A 20228-nucleotide genomic window follows, 5' to 3' on the forward strand; every position below is an offset into this window, starting at 1 on the left:
GGCTGGTAGACTACTTTGGAGTGGGCTTAGAACATTCATTCTTTTTTCTTTAAATGGTGCAATTAATGTGTTGTTCCATCACCTTATGTTTTGATCTTGAAAATTACTATAATGAGATTTGGGTAGAGATTTTTGTCCTAAAGTATTGACAGATATTCATCATAAAGTTTTTCTTACATAGGAAATTCTAATGACTTATTACAAAATACCCTATTATTAAATACTAGGGCTAAAATAAAAGGACAAAACTTAGGTACAATACCTTAGGTGCTGTTTCTTATGTTTTCCTCTTAAGATTTAGCCATGTGGCTACTTAACTAAAAAATATACTTCCATCCCATGAGAAAAAATCCATATGGTAGAATTTTAAAAGGGGAACCTAAGGAATATCACCTAAGTATTGTACATAAGTCTTGCTCAAAATAAAAATACAATTAATGACTTGAAAGAAATAAAAGGAAATTGAAATAAATCTTTGCATGTGCTTCCCATATTATTGTGTCGTGGGTTTTCAAATAAGAAATTTACTTTTATATACTCGTTACTTTGCATTTTATTAAGTCACTTTCAAATATTTTATAGAGTTATTTTTGGTAGCATAAAAATTGAACATGAAAGAGTCTTATTCTAACTAGTTGCTAACTCGTGCAATGCACGAGAAAACTATTGGGTATATAACATGTACCACAATATATAATATTATATGATACATGAGGAAAAAATATAGTTCACTGAACAAACATCTAGGAAAAAAACATCTATAATTAAATAGACAATCAAATTATTTCAATAATACAAAACTATTCACTCATTGTAAACCAATTTGAAAACCTTTTTCAAAACCCAAGCTGCCTTCTTTTATTAAGAATTTCAATAACCAACAACTTGACCAATATTACCCTCATGCAAAGAGTTGTTTTCCTCTCAATTAGCAATCTCATAAATTGGGAGGCATGACTTTGGACAACTTAAATATCAAGAATCATACAAGAGAGAGTGACATTGTTAGGAATAGAAGTTGCTTATCAACAATGGCTTGAAAGCTAAGAGAGAGAAAGAAATAGAAGTTAAGTGTTATTTTGTTATGAGAGTTTACTAAAATAAAGCAATATAGTATAGTACATTAAAGGCTTCATCTTCCTCTACAATTTAGAACATACAAATCATGAGTGGACCTTATTGTGAAGGTCAGAATTAACAACCTGCAAGTATATTAAAAAAAAAAAAAATTAGACATTTTGAGTAGTAATTTGAACTCTAGTAGAATAACCTACTAATAATTTAATGAAATTGATTCCTAGAAGACATCATGGTTTTGATACAAAAGAGACCAAAATATTGATTATAAATCACTAACATTTGATCTATGTTTGCCAAGGTCTTAAAGGAGACAGCAAGTTAAAATACTGATCCAGTTTTGGCTGCCGTAGTCACTAAAATAAAAAAGAGAAACATGTGAAAGAGTTATGATGTTTTCAAAAGATTTTGCCAGTCTACTCTTAAAATTTAAATCTTAAGAGCTAAAAAAACATCAAATTATTGTAGGAATATTACTTGGTAAACTACTGTGTTGTATTGAAAGTGCTAAGATCATCCCCATCTTTATAGAAGCTCTATGTCAAAGGAATGAAAGAATTACCTTCTCTAAAGGGCATTTTAAGTACTCAAAAGATTTATTATCTTGTGAAAATTCAAAAGACCTTTGGACATTAAATCAGAGCATTTGATATCCTGTCCTCAACTTCAGAGTTATCAACATAGTAGACACTATTTTGAGTACCTGTATGAAGCAACAAAATTAATATCGATGTCCAACTTTGAGGCATAAATGTGAATAAATTAATAATAAATAGGAACACATTTGTACATTATACCAATTTCTGCAAAAGTACATTAGTCATAGTTTGGAACTTAATTTGGAGTATATTAACCAAATGATTGTAGTGTCTTATGAATAAGGGCTATCCTAACCATAAATATATAATCCCATCTGATTGCTTCAAGTCCTCAACAACAAACATACAATCACAAAAGATGAATTTCTCATAAACATTACAATAATTACAAACAACTTAGAACTCCACTGTCCTCTTATTGTTCATCAAGCTTTAACTTTGCCCTCTTAAGAGTATAGAGATAATTGAATTTGTTAGAGCAAATTGCTCTATTTGATACCATGTGCATGAAAATTGGTGATCAGTTCATCCAACAATCCGGCCTTGAATCTTGGCCAAATATTTCAAAGTCAATATATGTCCATGTGTATCATCTTTTCAGGAGAATAAGGAAGATCTGAAGCATTCTCATGCATTCAGTTGAGATTGGTTAAAGTTTTTATGGCCTTCCAATTTTCTAAAAATCAATCAAAATATGGTGAGATTGGTCAAAGTTTTTCTTGAGGCAACCTATATTTTCAAATTTTGAAATCCAATCCAAACATAGAAGATCTGAAGCACTCCCACAAAATAATAACATTAATACAAAAACAAATCGTGATTTTTTGTTTTAAAAAATTACTTGAAGAGTTTGTGTGCTTCTAAAAGAAACAAAATACTTCAGTAATCAATCAAGGTCCAGAATTATAAATTCAAAAAATAAATAAATGGAAGTTCCTGAGTTGTAAGAAATATCTCAACCTCCATCAGCATTTCACCGGGGAGCATTACTTTACTCCTACCAAGACCACCCTCCTTATTTCCCTTCCATCTGACAACTCTGCATATATAAGAATCTTAGAATCAAACAAAATATCATTCAGGAATTTTATCAAACAGATTGTGTATATAAATTTTTTTTAGAAGAGTGCATATAAAATTAAGTTGTTCTATTGCCTTCTATTGATGAAAATCATATAGCAGAATTAGTAAAAAGATGTTAGAAATGAGATAAAGCAAGGGTTCTTTTAGTAAAAAGTAAAGTAACTTTTTAAAGTTTGAAAATGGAAACCGATGGCTATGCCTTCTTCTACTTTGCTACTGCTTCTTTATTTCATCAATAGACTTGATCTCTATTTCAAGTAATATAGCCTCAACATTGCAAGTGAAGGCTGTGGATAACTGGTTCAGTTGCACACTTTACTGTCTCTGCATATTTGTAAATGTAATTTGCAGACATATAAATGTTCAACTTTTAGTATATTTATAAATGTTCTATGTATTAAACTTTCCCAACAGAACAACAGAATAAAACCTAGTGATGGTTCAATATTTAATGGTTTGAAAGTATGTTTATGTTTTTGGTGGGTAAACACTATGCCCTTGCGCTAAATTAAATTCAACTTCAAATGCCTGACCCTCTGCAAAGCAGAATAGGATCCAGTAGCAAAGCCTCGGCAATGGCACATTGTCCCTATTTAATGGTGCTAATCTTGGCTTTGCATGCTAACCCACCATTCAACTAACCCATAAAAACAACTACGATACAAAACTCACAACCCAAATTCAATACCAAGGCTTAAAAAGATAAAACTTTTATTTTTAAGACCCAAATGTAATTCACAGGAGTTGGCAAAAAAAAAAATTTGATTTTTAGGGATCTTGAGAAGTGCTTTAGCAGTGTTGAGAGACATATCTAAATTAGAGAAGAAAGACAAAAGCAATCAAGTTCACAAATACGTGGGTGCATATGGCACTCTTAAAATCCAAATTGACTTCAGAAATCAATATTACTCAAACTAAAACCCAATTGACAACAACTATTAAATTAAAACTGAAATAGAAACTAAAACTGAATAAAAGTTATGAAAAAGACATGAACTTGTACAAAAGAGGCAGAAGGTTTGGAAAAAAAATAAAACAGGAAGCTGAGTGGAGACAAAGAAGGCTGGCATTTTAGGTAGCCAAATAATTATTCAACCAAACAGACGATTAAGCTAAGCTAAATTGGATATGCTAAAAAAAAACCTAAATAGCAAAATAAAGTAGAACTTGAAGATAAAGCAAAACTTGTAGGACTGTTGTCAGATTTTGAGGGTTAGGAGGCTTTTCAATACTATCTCCACTATGAAACCCATTCATATCCACAATATTTTCTTACAAACTTGTAGAATTTGATTGTCTATTTATTCATAACCAATTCAGATGCGAGCATAATGGTTAGTATTACCTAGATATAGTCTTCTCATTCTTCTTCTAGCCATCCTTCAGAACCTTATCTTGGATCTGGTGTGGTGCCAATATATTTGAGTCACTGATCTCTTTCAAATTAGAACAGATTTTAGTTCCCTTTGTCCAATATAGCGAGCTTGGAATTAGTTTTGCTTCCTAGATCTTCTAGTAACCTTTGTTGGACACACTTTTGATTCTCTCATCAACTCTTTGCTATCTAGGCATATTGAAAAAAATAATAACAGGAAAAAGTACTCAATATCAAAGCATCATAAATTCAATGTTTAGCAAGCATATTAATAATGGATTTATATATTATTTCAAATGCTTGCTAAACATTGAATTTATGTCGTGTGCATAGGTTGGTTAAGTTTATCCCCTTTCATCATGCACTTAAATGACTTTCTCCACGTAATGCTCTTTTAGTTTTTAGTCAAATATGAGTGATGTTTCCTTCCATGAGAATGACTTTTAGTATTATAAGTTTTTGCCTTTCATAAGAAGGGCTTTTAGCATTATAAATATATGTCTTCCATGAGAAAGGGCTTTTAGAAAAAAGTTCTTGAAAGAGTGTTTGATATATTTTAAGATGTGTGGAGATGGTAAGAAATATATATATATATATATTATCATGAAAATTATAATTATTTATCTTATGTTATATTATTTATCCATTAACGATCAAAGCCCAAGACCAATAATACTTGGCACCATTTTATTAGAAGCCCAATACTATTTGGCAATATTTTAAAAGTGCAATATCATTTGGCAAACATTATCGTAAAATCTTAAAAGTCCAAGACTAATAATACTTGGCAAATAAATTATTTCAAATATCTTACTAAAAGCCCAAAACTAATAATATTTGACAACATAGATTTCCTAACATATATATGTACTTATCTATACCGCAAGATTTATATAAAAGCATAGTAACTATTTATCTTATGTAACACTATTCATCTTTCCAAAACCCATGACAAACATACACCAAGCCCATGGAGAAATATGAATTTGTATTACTACTAACCTATAAAGGCCATATAATTCATATTTGAGACCTATGGAAATTACATTTATTTTACAAACCCATGACGCACATTTGTCAAAAGCCCATGGAAAACTATATTACTAGAGTAATTATTTATTCTATAATTACACTAAATAATAAAAGCCCATAATTCAAGTCTATGGCAAAACTATTTTATCAATGGAATTCAATCCCATAATCAAAGCCCGTGGTTCAAGCCCATGGCAAATTATTTATCAAAGCCCAAGCCCAATAATGCTTGGCAATATCTTATCAAAAGCCCAATACAACTTGGCAATATTTTAAAAGCCTATGATTCAAGTCCATGGCAAAGTTATTTTATCAATAGAATTCAATCCCATAATCAAAACCCATGGTTCAAGCCCATGGCAAATTAATTAACAAAGCTCATGCAGTTAAGAAGAAATAACCAGCGGTTCAACAGTGATACCTGCAATAAATCTAGCTCATACTATTTTACCGCTAGAACTCATATCAGACATACCTTCCTAAGAGCATCCAACAAAGAGATGGAGATCTGATGCTTTCAATTATCATCATCTACTCAACAACCATTAATACATTCAGCAAGTCACAAAGCCGCCAAGGAATGAGGAACATTTATTCAAATCAAGAAAAGATTACTCCAGCGGTAACTAAACATATATCTAGCAGCCTGCCTGGACAAACAAAACAAGCTCCTTATGGCTGGAAGATCACAACTATCTCTTTGCTACCTAAAAAAAAAAAAAAAATTTGATCGTCTCAACTGCTAGATACGCCATGTCCTAGTTCGCAAAGGAATCTAGTGGTTACATCCAAACCAGAATTCTAGTTGCTCATGTTCAGAATACCAGCGGTATTGCAGTCTATACAAACACCTCCAACAGTCAAACTTCTACTAATCAAGCATATTCAAGCAAAACATCATTATACAAGACCATTACCACAAGTGTCTGAGCCATTTCAAACATCAAAGTGCCAAGATTCTACCATTGAACTTGTCAAGTTGCTTCCCACATCACCCATATATGCTTATCCAACGCCTCTACACACTTGAGTGCTTGATTCATTAAACCAAATATTCCATTTCTGGGGGCTAGAATTGGGTATTGATCAACAAAGCTACTACTTCATCTATGGAAGTTTTAGCTACATTAATCTATTATCGTTGTACCTATGAGATAGCCAATGCAGCCCACATGTCCAACAACGCCTATTTTACTACTCTAATAGTACTATTAGCCATCATCTCTAGCAGCCAACAACATTAGATTCGCTCATGTACAAAGCCTTCAAGAAACATCTTCACTCATGCATGCCCTTGCAAAACAAGCCCTCGTAAGACAAGCCCTTGAAAAGTAAGCCCATGCACTCGAGGGGCTGAATGTTGAGGACAAATTTTTCACACCACATGGCTTCATTTCATTGGCGACCCACATCACGTCAACACTATCATGCATTTTTGGGAAAATATCTTTTAAAGCCCAAAAGAGTCCATATTCACAAAATAACGCTGAAGCCCATGGTCCAAAACTCATGGCGATATAATCTCATCAAAGCCCATAGTTTGAGCTCATGGCACAATATCTCATTTTCAACTTATGATCCAAGCTCATAAGTCTCATTGGGGGAATTTTGGGAGTCATGGTTTGGAGGGCCAAGAAGTATGTTCAGTAAAGCTCCAGTGATTCAAAGTTGATAAAGGAAAGTGTGTTGCTTGGCAAGTCTTCCCCAATTCTCTGAACTCTGACGGGTCAGTGTGCAATAAGTAACATTTGGTAAGCCTCTCATATCACATAACACTCAAAATGATAAATCTCCCCATGCTCTTTACATAAAAAATTAATGTTCATCATATGATATAAGTTTAAAAATGTAATTATAGTATTTCATATAAGTTATATTATTATCATCTAAATCAATTCCAAGCACATGGCTAAATATATATTGATATCTCATATCTAGCATTAAATGCTCTCCTTACTCTCCAAGATTTGGTTAAAATACAAAAAGACCATAATTACATCTCTAAAACTTCATCAAATATTAACCAATTAGTCTATTACTCACCAAAATTATATATGGACTAAACATATAATTTTTCCAAAAATGGAAACTTAGCCAAAAATACCAACAATAGCTCCAGCGGAAGCTGCAACAGCTCCAGCAAAAGCTGTAACAGCTTTTATAGAAGTTACAACAGCTCCAGTAGAAACTGCAGTGGCTCCAGCAGGTAGATATATGTCCTAAAATGACATCACTTGCCCAATAATGCCCAATCCCAGCAACTTGTTGTCATATCCAAAGAAATAGAAGGATCCCATAAAGATTATCTTACCATTTTTAGCCAAACCATGAATTTAATGCCAAGTATTTTCCTCCAAGTAAAAGATGTCATTCAGATGACATCATCTAGTTGTAATAGCAGCTCCAACACCACTAAAGTCTCAGACTTTCTTCTTTTGGCTAAAAAAAAAAAAAACCACTAATGAAACCACTTACTTTGTCAAAGACTTTTTCTTATTTGCTAAATTTCCCTTCAACTAATTCTAATCTAGTTACATTCTTGGCTCTATATAAAGAGGACCAAGCCACACATATTAGAGGACACCATCCATCCCTCTCTCACTCCCTTATTTTGAAACTTAATTCATTTTGTTGCCACATACACATTTTCATACTTCTCCATCTCCATTACAAAAATATCTCTTCTTAGATAACACTATTATATCACACCTATTACACCACACCATTACACACTATCCATCTCTCCCACACTTTAATATTCTAAAACTTCATCATTTTGTTGCCCAAATACACATCTCCATCTCATTCTTCACAAAATACCCATACATACTTCTTATATATCTTTAAACTCCATGTCTCACAAAGTATACATATACAAGATTCATGTCCAACAAAGTATCTACATATAATTCTTATACATATTACAAACACCATATATCACAATATATATATATATATACATATTTCTTACCATCTCCACACATCTTAAAACATATCAAACACTCTTCCAAGAACTTATTTCTAAAAGCCATTTCTTATAGAAGACATATATTTATAATGCTAAAAGCCCTTCTTATGAAAGGCAAAAACTTATAATACTAAAAGTTATTCTCATGGAAGGAAACATCACTCATATTTGACTAAAAACTAAAAGAGCATTACATGGGGAAAGTCATTTAAGTGCAAGATGAAAGGGGTTAAACTTAACCAACCTATGCACACGGCTGGACATATTCTCTCTCCCTCCAGTTGCATCCATTTTTCCCCTTCAATCATGAAGTCACCATAGAAAGACTCACAATATCATATTGTACCGCTGGACTCATTTTATCGTATTGCTGAAATGTCATAAATCCACTGTTGTTCTACAGCTAGAGCTACAAACTGTCAAGATAAGTGAAAATCTATCTATATTCAAGATTACATTATTAAGTACATGTTAATTCATTGTTATTGTACCGCTGGATGCAAGTTACTTTAATATTATCTCACTATTTAATAAACATGTTCTCACTAATACTTCACTAATAAACATACATATTAATAAATCGATCTACCACCGTTGCACATATATTTTTTGGAAATGAACTACCATTAGACATATATTATTTGGACATGGACCATTGCTGGACATACCTTATTATGTTGAACATGAACCATGAACCACAATTGGATATGGACTATTGGACTCATCCCATTACTGGACATATGACACCTAATTAATTACTTTCTAATATTGAACGTCACTTAATAAACATAATAATGATGTTCAACTAATAGTTTAATCAAAGCTGTCATACTAAGCATATTATTTATTTATTTCAATCATTATCATGATTCTAAGACTTTGGGCTTTATCTATTTTGTAGGCTTAAAAATACACTGGAAGCCATTGGTCTATGCGGCCCAATGTTGAGTTCCGGGCTGAAGTCCCCAAAACAAATCCGGGTTTAGCAAAGTTACACCCCCAGCAGAAGACACGTGGCTATGCGCAAAAAAAATCACCCCCGACAAAGATTAACATAATGCAATGTCTGTGTCTTAGATTGGCACACATATAGCACATCAAAAAACACACATACATATGAGAAAAAACCAATAGATCATTTACTCAAAAAACTCAAAGGTCAACACGTAAAAGCAACAAAAGAAACACCACACATTTATGCATAAAGCCATGCCTATATAACTTTTAAATCATCCAAATGTAGCAATATTTGAAGCAAATTTAAGGATTTTTCCTTCCATTCAGTGGCTCCCACGAATCTTTTTTTTTTTTTTTTGTGTCTTTTTCAAATCTATTAATCATTCTGCAACATGAAAATCATAATCAATATGTATACATCTCATCAAGCACAAATAACGTATTTGCTAATGTTCTACTAGTTAATTGAAAACAGTCTAAAGTTTACTACTAACAACATAGGAGTTATAGCTGTAACTGGAGATTGTACAAACTTCAATAAATATATGTATCTTTGCCTAAAAAAGTTTGTAATTCCTACACACACACCAAAAAAAAAAATCCAGGTTATCTTAGACTACAAAAAATTTAATTCCAAACAAACCAAGAAAAGAAGACAAACTGTACTTCATCCAAAAACGTTTTCTATTCAGCATTGTAGTCAGTAGAGCTTTGATGGAGGTTAGGTTCTATGAGTTAGAGAACATTTTACTTTTGAATACAATATTTAACATTGAACATTTTATTTTGTATAAAGAACATTATACTTTTAGATTTCAAAATCCAACCATTTCAATCCTCCTCACAAATAACATAGCAGGTAAGAGGGAAAACAAAACTCGACAATTAAAGTGAAGTGATTAAGTCGGATTACTAACCATTAAAACTCATGTAGGATTTCATTTGGCGGGTGTTTCCCCTAATTTCAATAGATAAGAGAGGAAAAGGGTTATGAGTTGAAATTCCTAAATTGACAACAAACCATAAATGAAGAGAATATTAGGAAAATAAATTAATACCTCTGCCTCTGCTTTAACGAAATTAGAGACTATAGATTGTAGAAAGAATCCACATCATCTCTGTAGAGAAAGAAATTGAAAGATTTAAATCCAAAAGACAAATTCAAAACAAACCCATTACTAAAAATACTAAATAAAAATAGTCACATATCAGAATTCTAAATTGGTTAGTTTTTTTATATTGAGAATTTGTAATCAATGTTTTAATGAAAACCAAAAAAAAAAAAATTCAATTGTAGCAATATATAATACATAACAAAAGCAAATATAATTTAATAGGCTTATTGTAAATTAAATTGAGAAAGACAATTTTTGAGAGAAACCAAAAAATCAAATCAAAACCTAATGTAATCCAAATACCTAAATAAAAATCATTCCAACCAAAGTTCTCATACCCAGATCTAAGAAAGAAGAAAAAAAAAAACTTTACTGATGGTAGTTCCAACGATGAAAAAAGGGTTAGGAATTGAAATTCCTAAATTGATAGAAAACCTAATTGAAGACAATAGGAAAAGAAATTAGTCATAGATTAATTGAGAAATACCTAGAGAGAATGATTTGATATGGGGGCCGGGTCGAAGATTTAAAATGTTGGCACCCATGGTCGAGCTTGTGTCTACGTTTGAGAGAGGGGCACCCATGGTAGTGCTTGGGTCTGCATTTGAGAGAGGTTTGATTCAGAGTTTTATGATTGGGTTTATATATATATATATATATTAAATATCGGGTTTGCTTTTGGGGAAGAAAGAGAGGTTTTTTAATTAGTTTATTAATTTTAATAGAAAGAAATAAATCAGATTTAAAAATTAAAAAAAATTGGTAATGTGTAAAATTGTGGAAAGGTCAACCAAAAATTAGAGGTTTCGATCATATATATATATATATATAGATAGATAGATAGATAATGATGATGATGACATTGCAAGTGATTAATAAAATATGAGAATTGGGTTCAAATATGAAAATACAAAACACTTTTAATAAAGCCAAAAACGGTTGTCAGTCAATGACCTCGTCTGAGTAATGAAGAGGTAACGTTCCCTACAAAGATGAGAGAGAAAGACACTGGAGTGGTGTTAGCCAACGATTCTCTGACGATTAAGTTAGTAAAATTCTCAATATCTCTTAGAGAATCAGAATGTAATTTTGTATGTTTGAATCTGTGTACCTTTCTCCTGCTGCTTGGTGGCCTATTTATAGCCTTAGTACAGCTGTTGGGAGGCTTATTATGAGTGTAACTAATGACAAACTCTTAATGGTTTGCTTGGCTGTCTTTTGTAATGTATGTCTGAACTTAAATAAGGCTTAACTAGCTCATGGTTGGCCTTTCTGACCGTTGGAGCTTGTCGATTATGAAACCATTTATGATTGCGCCATTAATGCAGTGTGCTCTTCCTCTCATGGATGAGCTTGTGGATTGGATGCTCGTCATCGGTAAGGATGAGCCTGTAGATTTAATACTCGTCTATTGCATAGACGAGCCTGTAATTTTAGTACTCGTCAGTTACCCCCTAATTGCTGCATTGACCTTTTGGACAACTATAGGAATATTAATGATTTACACTTGTTTTGACGAAGACTCGTATTTTTGGATGCCATTTATATCACATATTTCTTGCTAATCTTGATAATTAGGTAGAACTTTTGATTTGTTGATATTGTTGATCTTGCCTGCTTCTTTGAGAATTTCATTGAAATAGTTATGCCTTTTGGTTTTTATACTTGTGACTTTAATCATTCAAATTTATTCTTATTTTGAGAATTGAGCCGTTTATATGATTTTGTTCATAGGTTTTAATCTTACGAGTTTGATCACATGACTTACTCTCGTGTTGAGAATGTTTTGTTGTCAATGAGATTTTTCTCGTTGATTTTAACCTTGTGGGTTTACTCACGTGGCTTTTACTTTCGTGATGAGAATTTTATCATCAACACGATTTTACCCGTTGGTTTTTAACCTTGTGAGTTTAATCATATGACTTACTCTCGCTTTGAGAATTTGATTGTCATTGTGATCGTACTCGTTAGTTTTTAACCATGCATATTTAATCATGTGACTTACTCTTGCTTTGAGAATTTAATTCGTCATTATGATTGTACTCGTCGGTTTTTAACCTTATGAATTTAATCATATGACTTACTCTTGCTTTGAGAATTTAATCATCATTATGATTGTACTTGTTGGTTTTTAACCTTATGGATTTAATCATATGACTTACTCTGGCTTTGAGAATTTAATTGCCATTATGATGTACTCATCGGTTTTTAACCTTATGAATTTAATCATATGACTTACTCTCGCATTGAGAATTTAATCGTCATTATAATTGTACTCGCCGGTTTTTAACCTTATAAACTTAATCATATGACTTACTCTCGCTTTGAGAATTTAATCGTCATTATCATTGTACTTGTTGGATTTAACCTTGTGAATTGAATCATATGACTTACTCTCATTTTAATAATTTTGTCGTCAATATGATTTTACTTGTTTGAATTTAACCTTATGTGACAATTTTACTCTTATTGAGATTTTCATCGTCTACTTGGTTTCACTCGTTGGACTTCAATGATGGGCTTTCTTCTTGAAAAAAATTTGTCTTTTGTATAGTAAATAAGACTTTTAGATTTTCCAAGAGAACGACATTTATTCATGTGGGGGAAATTGTCCTCTTATTCATTCCTGCTTACAAAACAAATTGATAAAAGAAAATTGAAAACATCATCTAACTAGAAATAATACCTCTTGAGATGCTCTACATTCCATGGACGAGGTGACTATTTGCCGTTGAGTGATTTGAGGTAATAAGTTCCTCTTCTGAAATACTTGATGACGATATTGTATGGGCTTGTGTACTTTCGTTGTGATTCTTTCGATTGGGGGAATGATCCTTCTTCTCCTTCTTTTTGTGTTAGGGCTCATCAATTGCTTCCATTTTTCGCTTACCATCTATCCCCTTTGCTATTAATGCATTCTCTCCGTTCATGTACTTTTGGGCTTTGAACAAAGGGTCTATCATTGAAGTCGCTGGGGTCTTGGCTAACGAAAAGATGAAGTTCTTGGTTATCAAGCTAGCCTGGAAGGCTGTCAGTTGAACTTGGTCATCAGCTTCGTCTATCTCCAGGATTGCTTGGGTGAAACGCTTCATGTAAGACCTCAAAGTTTCCTCTTCTTGCTATTTTATTGTTAGTAGATGCAAAGTTAGCCTTTTGTGTCTTTGGCCATTGATAAAATTCCATACAAAGGAATCACCTAGTTGTTCGAAATTTGCGATCGAAGATGATGCTGACTTGCTGAACCAAACTCGAGCAGCTCCTTTGAGAGTTGTTGGGAAGGATCTACACATCACTTCATCGAGTTTCCGCTAAAGGTTCAACAATGTCTTGAAAGACTCTATGTGGTCTCGTGGATTTGTATGCTCGTTATAAGTCTCCAATTGGGGGAGTTGAAACTTCGATGGGAGAGGGCACTCTAAGACCTCGCTAGTGAATGGAGAGTTTGTTCTTTTGATCGTTCCGTCTAGGTTCTTGGATGACTTTCCTTTCAAGGAATTTTTCATTCGTTCATCTCTTTCCTCATGCTCTTCAAAAGCTCGTCATTGTTTCGATTGGACTACCTTGTTCACTTGGAATTGGATTGCTCTGTTTGCCTGGAACTTTCTTCCCTATTATTGGTTCATGGGCTATGACCTTCCATGTCATTGTTGTTCTAGTTACATTGGCGAGGAGGCATGATACTATTCTCCTGAGAGAGGCACTGCCTCAACTCTTCGTTCTGTTTGGTTAATTCTTCAACACTTGCTGCCAACATTTGTATTTGCTGGGTCATCTACATTGGATCAAATGAGTTTGATGAACTTGGATCCATTGGGTTGTTTGAATGGTAGAGCTACGAAAATCTGAATGATTTAGATCTATGTTTCCCACAGATGGCGCCAAACTAATGAAGCCAAAAATGGTCGTCAGTCAATGACCTTGTTTGAGCTATGATGAGGTAATATTCCCTGCAAAGATGAGAGAGAAAGGCATTGGAGTGGCGTTAGCCAACAGTTCTTTGATGATTAAGTCAGTTGAATTCTCAATATCTTTTAGAGAATCAGAATGTAATTCTGTATGTTTGAATCTGTGTACCTTTCTCCTATTGCTTGGTGGCTTATTTATAGCCTTAATACAGCTATTGGGAGGCTTATTATGAGTATAACTGATGGTAGCCTCTTAATGGCTATCTTCTTGGCTACTTTTGTAACGTATTCCTTAGCTTAAATGAGGCTTAACTGGCTCATGGTTGGCATTTCTGACCGTTGGAGGTCGTCGATTACGAAACCATTTATGACTATGCTATTAATGTTGTATGATCGTCCTCTCATGGATGACCATGTGGATTGGATGCTCGTCATCTGTAGGGATGAGCCTGTAGATTTAATACTCGTTCGTTGCATGGATGAGCCTGTAATTTTAGTACTTGTGAACTTTTTTTTATATTTAATTTTTTATAGATATAATAAGATTTGAATTTATAGTCTGTTTAACTATAATTGCTCTTTAACTTTAGGTCAAGACATTGATGAGTTTCTTTCTGATAGAGTAAAGATTCGAACATAGGTCCTTTGTTAAATACTCTAAACAATAAAGCTCTTAATATGAGTTAAATCTCTTTATTATAAAATTTCTATGGATTTTTTTTTTTTTTTGTTGAAATAGTAAAAGCTCTATGGATTAAAACTCTACAACAATACCAAATGGAGAGCATTCACATTAGCATGTATAAATTTTTTTTGTTTATTTTAACACAAGAATCTACATTTTCTATTTTACGTACTCATTTTTTAAAATGCCCATGTTAGATTATCTATTTACACTACATTTTGTTAAAATATCAAATTTTCTTGATTTTTTTAAAAATTATTTCTCTTTCTTTACACACAACAACTACAATTTACTCTCTTTCTTCATCGTCAAAATACATAAAGAAAGAATAAAAAATAAATGCAAAATGAATAGTGCTAGTGTAAATTTATACAGTTAGAGCACTCACATTAGTGGGTGTATAATAGAAAAAAGTGTAAAATTTTCGTAGTTTTGTCTAAAAATGACTCACATTAGTCGATATATAATTGTGTAAATTTACAAATTTGTTACAGTAACGGTATAAATTACTCTCTTTCTTCATCGTCAAAATACATAAAGAAAGAATAAAAAATAAATGTAAAATGAATAGTGCTAGTGTAAATTCATACAGTTAGAGCACTCACATTAGTGGGTGTATAATAGAAAAAAGTGTAAAATTTACATAGTTTTGTCTAAAAATGACTCACATTAGTCGATATATAATTGTGTAAATTTACAAATTTGTTACAGTAACGGTATAAATTTATAATGACACTATTCATTTTGCATTTTTTTTTTTCTTTATATGTCCCGAGAACGAAGGAAAAGAGTAGATGATGATTTTTGTGTGTAAAGAAAGAAAAACAATTAAAAAAAGAAAAAGAAAAATTGATATTTTAATGAAATGTAGTGTAAATATTTTAAAATTGATAATTTGATGTGAGGTGTTTTGAAAAGTGAGCATGCAAAAAAAAAAAAAGTTCTTATGCAAAAATAGACAGAAATTTTTGTATGAGCTGATACAAACATAACTTTGCATAGCCTGATATTGGTGAATATTGGACCTTTTATTTACTTATTGTTAGGTGTATATGTGTATATGTGTCTGGAGTTCCCTCTTGAAGACTTGAACCCTAAAATGAAAATTTGAACGCCCTAACCCTAAAACTTTTTAAAGTCTTGTTGAAATAAGATTAAATATGATATTCTTAACGATATCATAATCTTTTTAAACACGAAAACATAAAAATCTAACAACAAAAGTAAAAATTTGTTCATTTTAAACTTAAAAAAAAAAAAAAAAACCAATTTAGATCCTAACAAATTTGAAATAAACTAATAGAAAATTCTTAGTTTACATTGTACTATCAATTTAAGATTTATATTGTCTCTAAACAAATGTGTAATGTACATTTTTACAAATTTGTACAATATTGTACACATTTATTTAATTTACAATGTAAATCTTACATTGATAGTACAATATAAACATATAATTTTCCTAACCTAATAAATAAAATTATTTTAAGTAGTAATAATTAAAGTTCACTTAATGAAAATAATTAATATGTTTATTGTATTAAGAAAAAATATATCAAATAAATTTATAGTTTATCATTTATTTTTTTGCTAGTATATACTATGGACAAATTTATAAGAAGAAATCTTCGTAGAGTGCAAGATACATCTCTTACTCAAGATATATCTTTATATTAACCTCTTTAGAAAAAAATTCCTGTAGCTGCCTAGGTTTCCAAGTTGGTGAAAAGTCAATCTCGTATTTGTTAAACATTAGTCTTCGAATGGTAGGAAACGATTTGAGAGACAAAGAGAGACTGGAAAACGTAAGGTAAGTTGTTCACGTCTTAGAAGCTATGAAATAAATATTATATTTTATATTTAAAAAATAGGTTAGGACATACATTATACAAAGTTTTTTATTTTTTTTTTATTTTTGGGTGAGAATCTTATTGTAGTTAACGCTTTGTTTGTTTCGATATACAATATTTTCCGTAAAATATTTTCTCATTTTTAAGTGTTTGATTGCATGTAAAATATAGTCTAAATATACATGTAACAACCAGCAAGATTTTTTTTTTTTTTTTTAAATACTATTTGAAAATTGAAGGAAAATTAGTTAGGAATACATAAAGGTAAAAGTTAAAATCTATAAAAAAAAAAAGGTAAAAGTTAAAATATTATAGATTTTAAGAAATTGCTGCATGTAAAAGTCATGTGTTTTATTAAATTTAGCATGTGATTAATATCATACATACAATTATATTCTATTGAAGGACAATTATCCATACATTTGAAGTACTAATTATTTAAAATTCTTATTCATAATCACTTTAAGTAATGTTAATTCACAGTATTTTCAAAATAAATTCTAAATTGCAAATTGTTATTAGTCTATTAGTAGATAAAAATATTATGTTAATGAGGATCAGATTAAAATCGATAACAATTTATTCTTTTAAAAATTTGCAGTGAAATTATTGTAAAAATGTTAATTCAATGAAAACTCTAACATAAATAAAAATCATAAAATATTTTAATTGTTAAGATGGTTAATTGCGATGGTAGTGGTGAACTCAACAAAAACTTGTGAATTTAATAAGTGTTGTGGTCTGTGAATAGTGAATATTATTAGTGTAAAGTACTGTTTAGAGTTTTGTCTTAAAAAAAAAAAAATGTTTAGAGTTTAGAGTGAGTAATAAAAGAATCGGAAAAAAAAAAAAAAAAAGGGGGGCGAAAGAGGCGAGATCGAAATTCAATTGAAGATTTTCAATATATTCACCTGGCCTTAAATATATGTCGTCGTCTGCCTTAACGTAAAAGTCAGCATCAAAAAGTGCATATGCAGCTTTAAAGTAAGCTAATCTGCAAAGTTTTGATTTGTAAAGAAGCAAATTAATTAGAAGCAGAAGATATATTTATTATGAGCAGAAAGAGCAGCAACGTACGTTTTGTAGGGAAGTTTACTATACTCCTCTTCAATATCCAATAGCAAGAAATCATCATATTCTGCAACTTCTTTCTTTAGTTCTAACATCTTTGATTTATCATTGGTTTTACCAATCACAAACCTGAATGTCAATCCAGTTGCTTCTTCCAATCTGCAAAGCCATTTTTCAAATTCAATACTGAATTAAACAAATACATGGTTAAGAAAAAAAAAAATCGATATACTGACCGTTGAAGAGATTGGGGATCGGATGGCATCCAAGTCTGGCGCAAAGAGCGCCTGCGTCCCACGGATCCGAACCCGGTCTGAATGCCGACGAAACCCATCACCTTCTGCCTCCTTCTCCTCCTCGGATCTACGCCAATTCCAGCTCCATCGCCATCGCTGACGACTCCGTCTCCAACTCGCTCCCAGACGACTCGGATCGATCTTGGCTCGGCGTTCGCGCATTTTTGTGGCGCGCTGAGGAGCGCAGCGAGTCCAAAGATGAAGCCGGCGAGACCGATGAGAAGGCAGCTGGCGAGGATAAGGACCGTCGATCTGCGCGGGGAGGCCGGCGAAGGGCGGTTCTGGGCGTGGAACAACTTGGGCGATGAAGGCATGCTGATGCTAATATCTAGTCTAGTCTAGTCTAGTCTAGTCTACGGGTTGGGTTTCATGGAATCAAATAAAACAAATCACTCACCGACTTCGGACAAGCTTTCCTCCTCCTCCTCCTCCTCCTTTCTTTTTCTCTTTACTGCCACTGTGGCAGTTACCAATATTATGAATTTCGATCTCGCCTCTTTCGCCCNTTCTATATTTCCTTGAAAGGGGGGCTCAACCTAAGGGACCTGTTCATGATACTTCAAAGAGGTGGGAGTTTTTATGGAACTTTACCTTAATCAACATATTAAATTCAATGAATGAATAGAACAAAAGCAGGGGTAGTAGATAAAAGACCCTCTACTTCATGAGATGTGGTCCCCAACCAATTTGACTACTCCCTAGGATTATAAAAAGGTCATACCCATTGCATAAAACTCCCACTTTTGTAGGGTAGGCTGATTTGTGGACTCAAATCTACAATTTGTTGCTTTTGATGGAAGGCATTTGCTATCGCACCAAAACTTGACCTCTTACTTCTTAGGGTTATCATTAAGCTAAAATCATATAATCATTTCTTTCTTTTCTTTATCCTTTTTAATCCAATATCTTCATAAATGGAGCTGGAGCATACCCAATTACAATTGAAAATCATCTCTAAGTTGATAAATTAGCATCAATAATCTAGTTTCCAATGCAACTCATCTTAGTAAAGTCAAAATGTAGAGAAATGAAAATGGAAGAAATCAAGGGCCTCGAATAAAGAAACAGGACTAACCATTTGAGTTTAGGGTCTGTAAAAACAGGACCCTTTTTCATGCACCCAAGGTAGGTCTGCGAATGAGACCGCTCTTTGACCAACAGCAGTGATAGGCGATCTAACAATTAGTGGAAGCTAATTAAATGAATGCCAAAAAAAAAAAAAAAAAAAAAAAAAAATTCTTTGAAAGAAAACTTAGAAACACATTGAAGATTTTCAATATATTCACCTGGCCTTAAATATATGTCGTCGTCTGCCTTAACGTAAAAGTCAGCATCAAAAAGTGCATATGCAGCTTTAAAGTAAGCTAATCTGCAAAGTTTTGATTTGTAAAGAAGCAAATTAATTAGAAGCAGAAGATATATTTATTATGAGCAGAAAGAGCAGCAACGTACGTTTTGTAGGGAAGTTTACTATACTCCTCTTCAATATCCAATAGCAAGAAATCATCATATTCTGCAACTTCTTTCTTTAGTTCTAACATCTTTGATTTATCATTGGTTTTACCAATCACAAACCTGAATGTCAATCCAGTTGCTTCTTCCAATCTGCAAAGCCATTTTTCAAATTCAATACTGAATTAAACAAATACATGGTTAAGAAAAAAAAAAATCGATATACTGACCGTTGAAGAGATTGGGGATCGGATGGCATCCAAGTCTGGCGCAAAGAGCGCCTGCGTCCCACGGATCCGAACCCGGTCTGAATGCCGACGAAACCCATCACCTTCTGCCTCCTTCTCCTCCTCGGATCTACGCCAATTCCAGCTCCATCGCCATCGCTGACGACTCCGTCTCCAACTCGCTCCCAGACGACTCGGATCGATCTTGGCTCGGCGTTCGCGCATTTTTGTGGCGCGCTGAGGAGCGCAGCGAGTCCAAAGATGAAGCCGGCGAGACCGATGAGAAGGCAGCTGGCGAGGATAGCTGGAACATTTAAATAGGTTTGATTTTTTATTAGATCATAAAATCCCACTTTCTGAAGATTTTTTTCTTCTCTTTGACAGTAGTATGAATCTCCCCCTCGTTTTTACCTTGCAAAACTTACTTAAAAAAACAATGATATTAACTTAATGATGCTAATCTTTCACCTTGCTGTGTTGGGCTGGTACTGTTCTAACCTTGAACGGATGAACTACATCAAAGAGGCCAAAATAGT

At 32.7% G+C, this 20228-nt stretch overlaps 2 protein-coding genes and 2 long non-coding RNA genes across 6 annotated transcripts in view; all 4 read right to left on the reverse strand.

Moving 5' to 3' along the window:
* LOC112001953 (probable beta-1,3-galactosyltransferase 14) overlaps positions 1 to 19902 on the reverse strand; it is an 84761-nt gene extending 64859 nt beyond the window's left edge. Inside the window, exons 1-4 of the mRNA XM_065769064.1 lie at positions 19696 to 19902; positions 19466 to 19618; positions 19300 to 19382; positions 19087 to 19188 (exon numbers count right to left, since the gene is read on the reverse strand). Of these exons, the coding sequence (XP_065625136.1) occupies positions 19087 to 19188; positions 19300 to 19382; positions 19466 to 19618; positions 19696 to 19793 (436 nt within the window). The 5' untranslated portion in view covers positions 19794 to 19902. The remainder of the gene's footprint in view (positions 1 to 19086; positions 19189 to 19299; positions 19383 to 19465; positions 19619 to 19695) is intronic.
* On the reverse strand, positions 833 to 4399 carry LOC136065506 (uncharacterized). Of its 3 annotated transcripts, none has more exons than XR_010627147.1 (5): positions 4105 to 4399; positions 2637 to 2715; positions 1555 to 1780; positions 1358 to 1433; positions 833 to 1202 (listed from the first exon to the last, which is right to left on the reverse strand). It is a non-coding gene; the product is annotated as an uncharacterized LOC136065506 (long non-coding RNA). The 3 variants fall into 3 exon arrangements; XR_010627146.1 differs by having other exon boundaries at positions 1640 to 1780; positions 4105 to 4397; XR_010627145.1 differs by lacking the exon at positions 1358 to 1433 and having other exon boundaries at positions 1640 to 1780; positions 4105 to 4395.
* Positions 9950 to 10781, reverse strand: LOC136065690 (uncharacterized). The gene is made up of 3 exons (XR_010627289.1): positions 10694 to 10781; positions 10150 to 10209; positions 9950 to 10049 (listed from the first exon to the last, which is right to left on the reverse strand). It is a non-coding gene; the product is annotated as an uncharacterized LOC136065690 (long non-coding RNA).
* On the reverse strand, positions 16965 to 18523 carry LOC136061442 (probable beta-1,3-galactosyltransferase 14). Its single transcript, XM_065768619.1, has 4 exons — positions 17954 to 18523; positions 17724 to 17876; positions 17558 to 17640; positions 16965 to 16975 (listed from the first exon to the last, which is right to left on the reverse strand). The coding sequence occupies exons 1-4, from the start codon at positions 18325 to 18327 to the stop codon at positions 16965 to 16967; spliced, it is 621 nt and encodes a 206-aa protein (XP_065624691.1). The 5' UTR covers positions 18328 to 18523.
* Positions 19903 to 20228: the final 326 nt, after the last annotated feature.

This window comes from Quercus suber, unplaced genomic scaffold (genome assembly GCF_002906115.3).
Source record: "Quercus suber isolate HL8 unplaced genomic scaffold, Cork oak 2.0 scaffold_27, whole genome shotgun sequence".
NCBI lineage: Eukaryota > Viridiplantae > Streptophyta > Magnoliopsida > Fagales > Fagaceae > Quercus > Quercus suber.

What these genes read in the sequence shown, in the direction of transcription:
- LOC136061442 (XM_065768619.1), bottom strand. Translation starts at nt 18,327, where the DNA reads ATGCCTTCATCGCCCAAGTTGTTCCACGCCCAGAACCGCCCTTCGCCG. An exon ending in GATCCCCAATCTCTTCAACG is followed by an intron (nt 17,877 to 17,953) that starts GTCAGTATATCG and finishes ATGGCTTTGCAG; the next exon opens with ATTGGAAGAAGCAACTGGAT. An exon ending in AGTAAACTTCCCTACAAAAC is followed by an intron (nt 17,641 to 17,723) that starts GTACGTTGCTGC and finishes AAAACTTTGCAG; the next exon opens with ATTAGCTTACTTTAAAGCTG.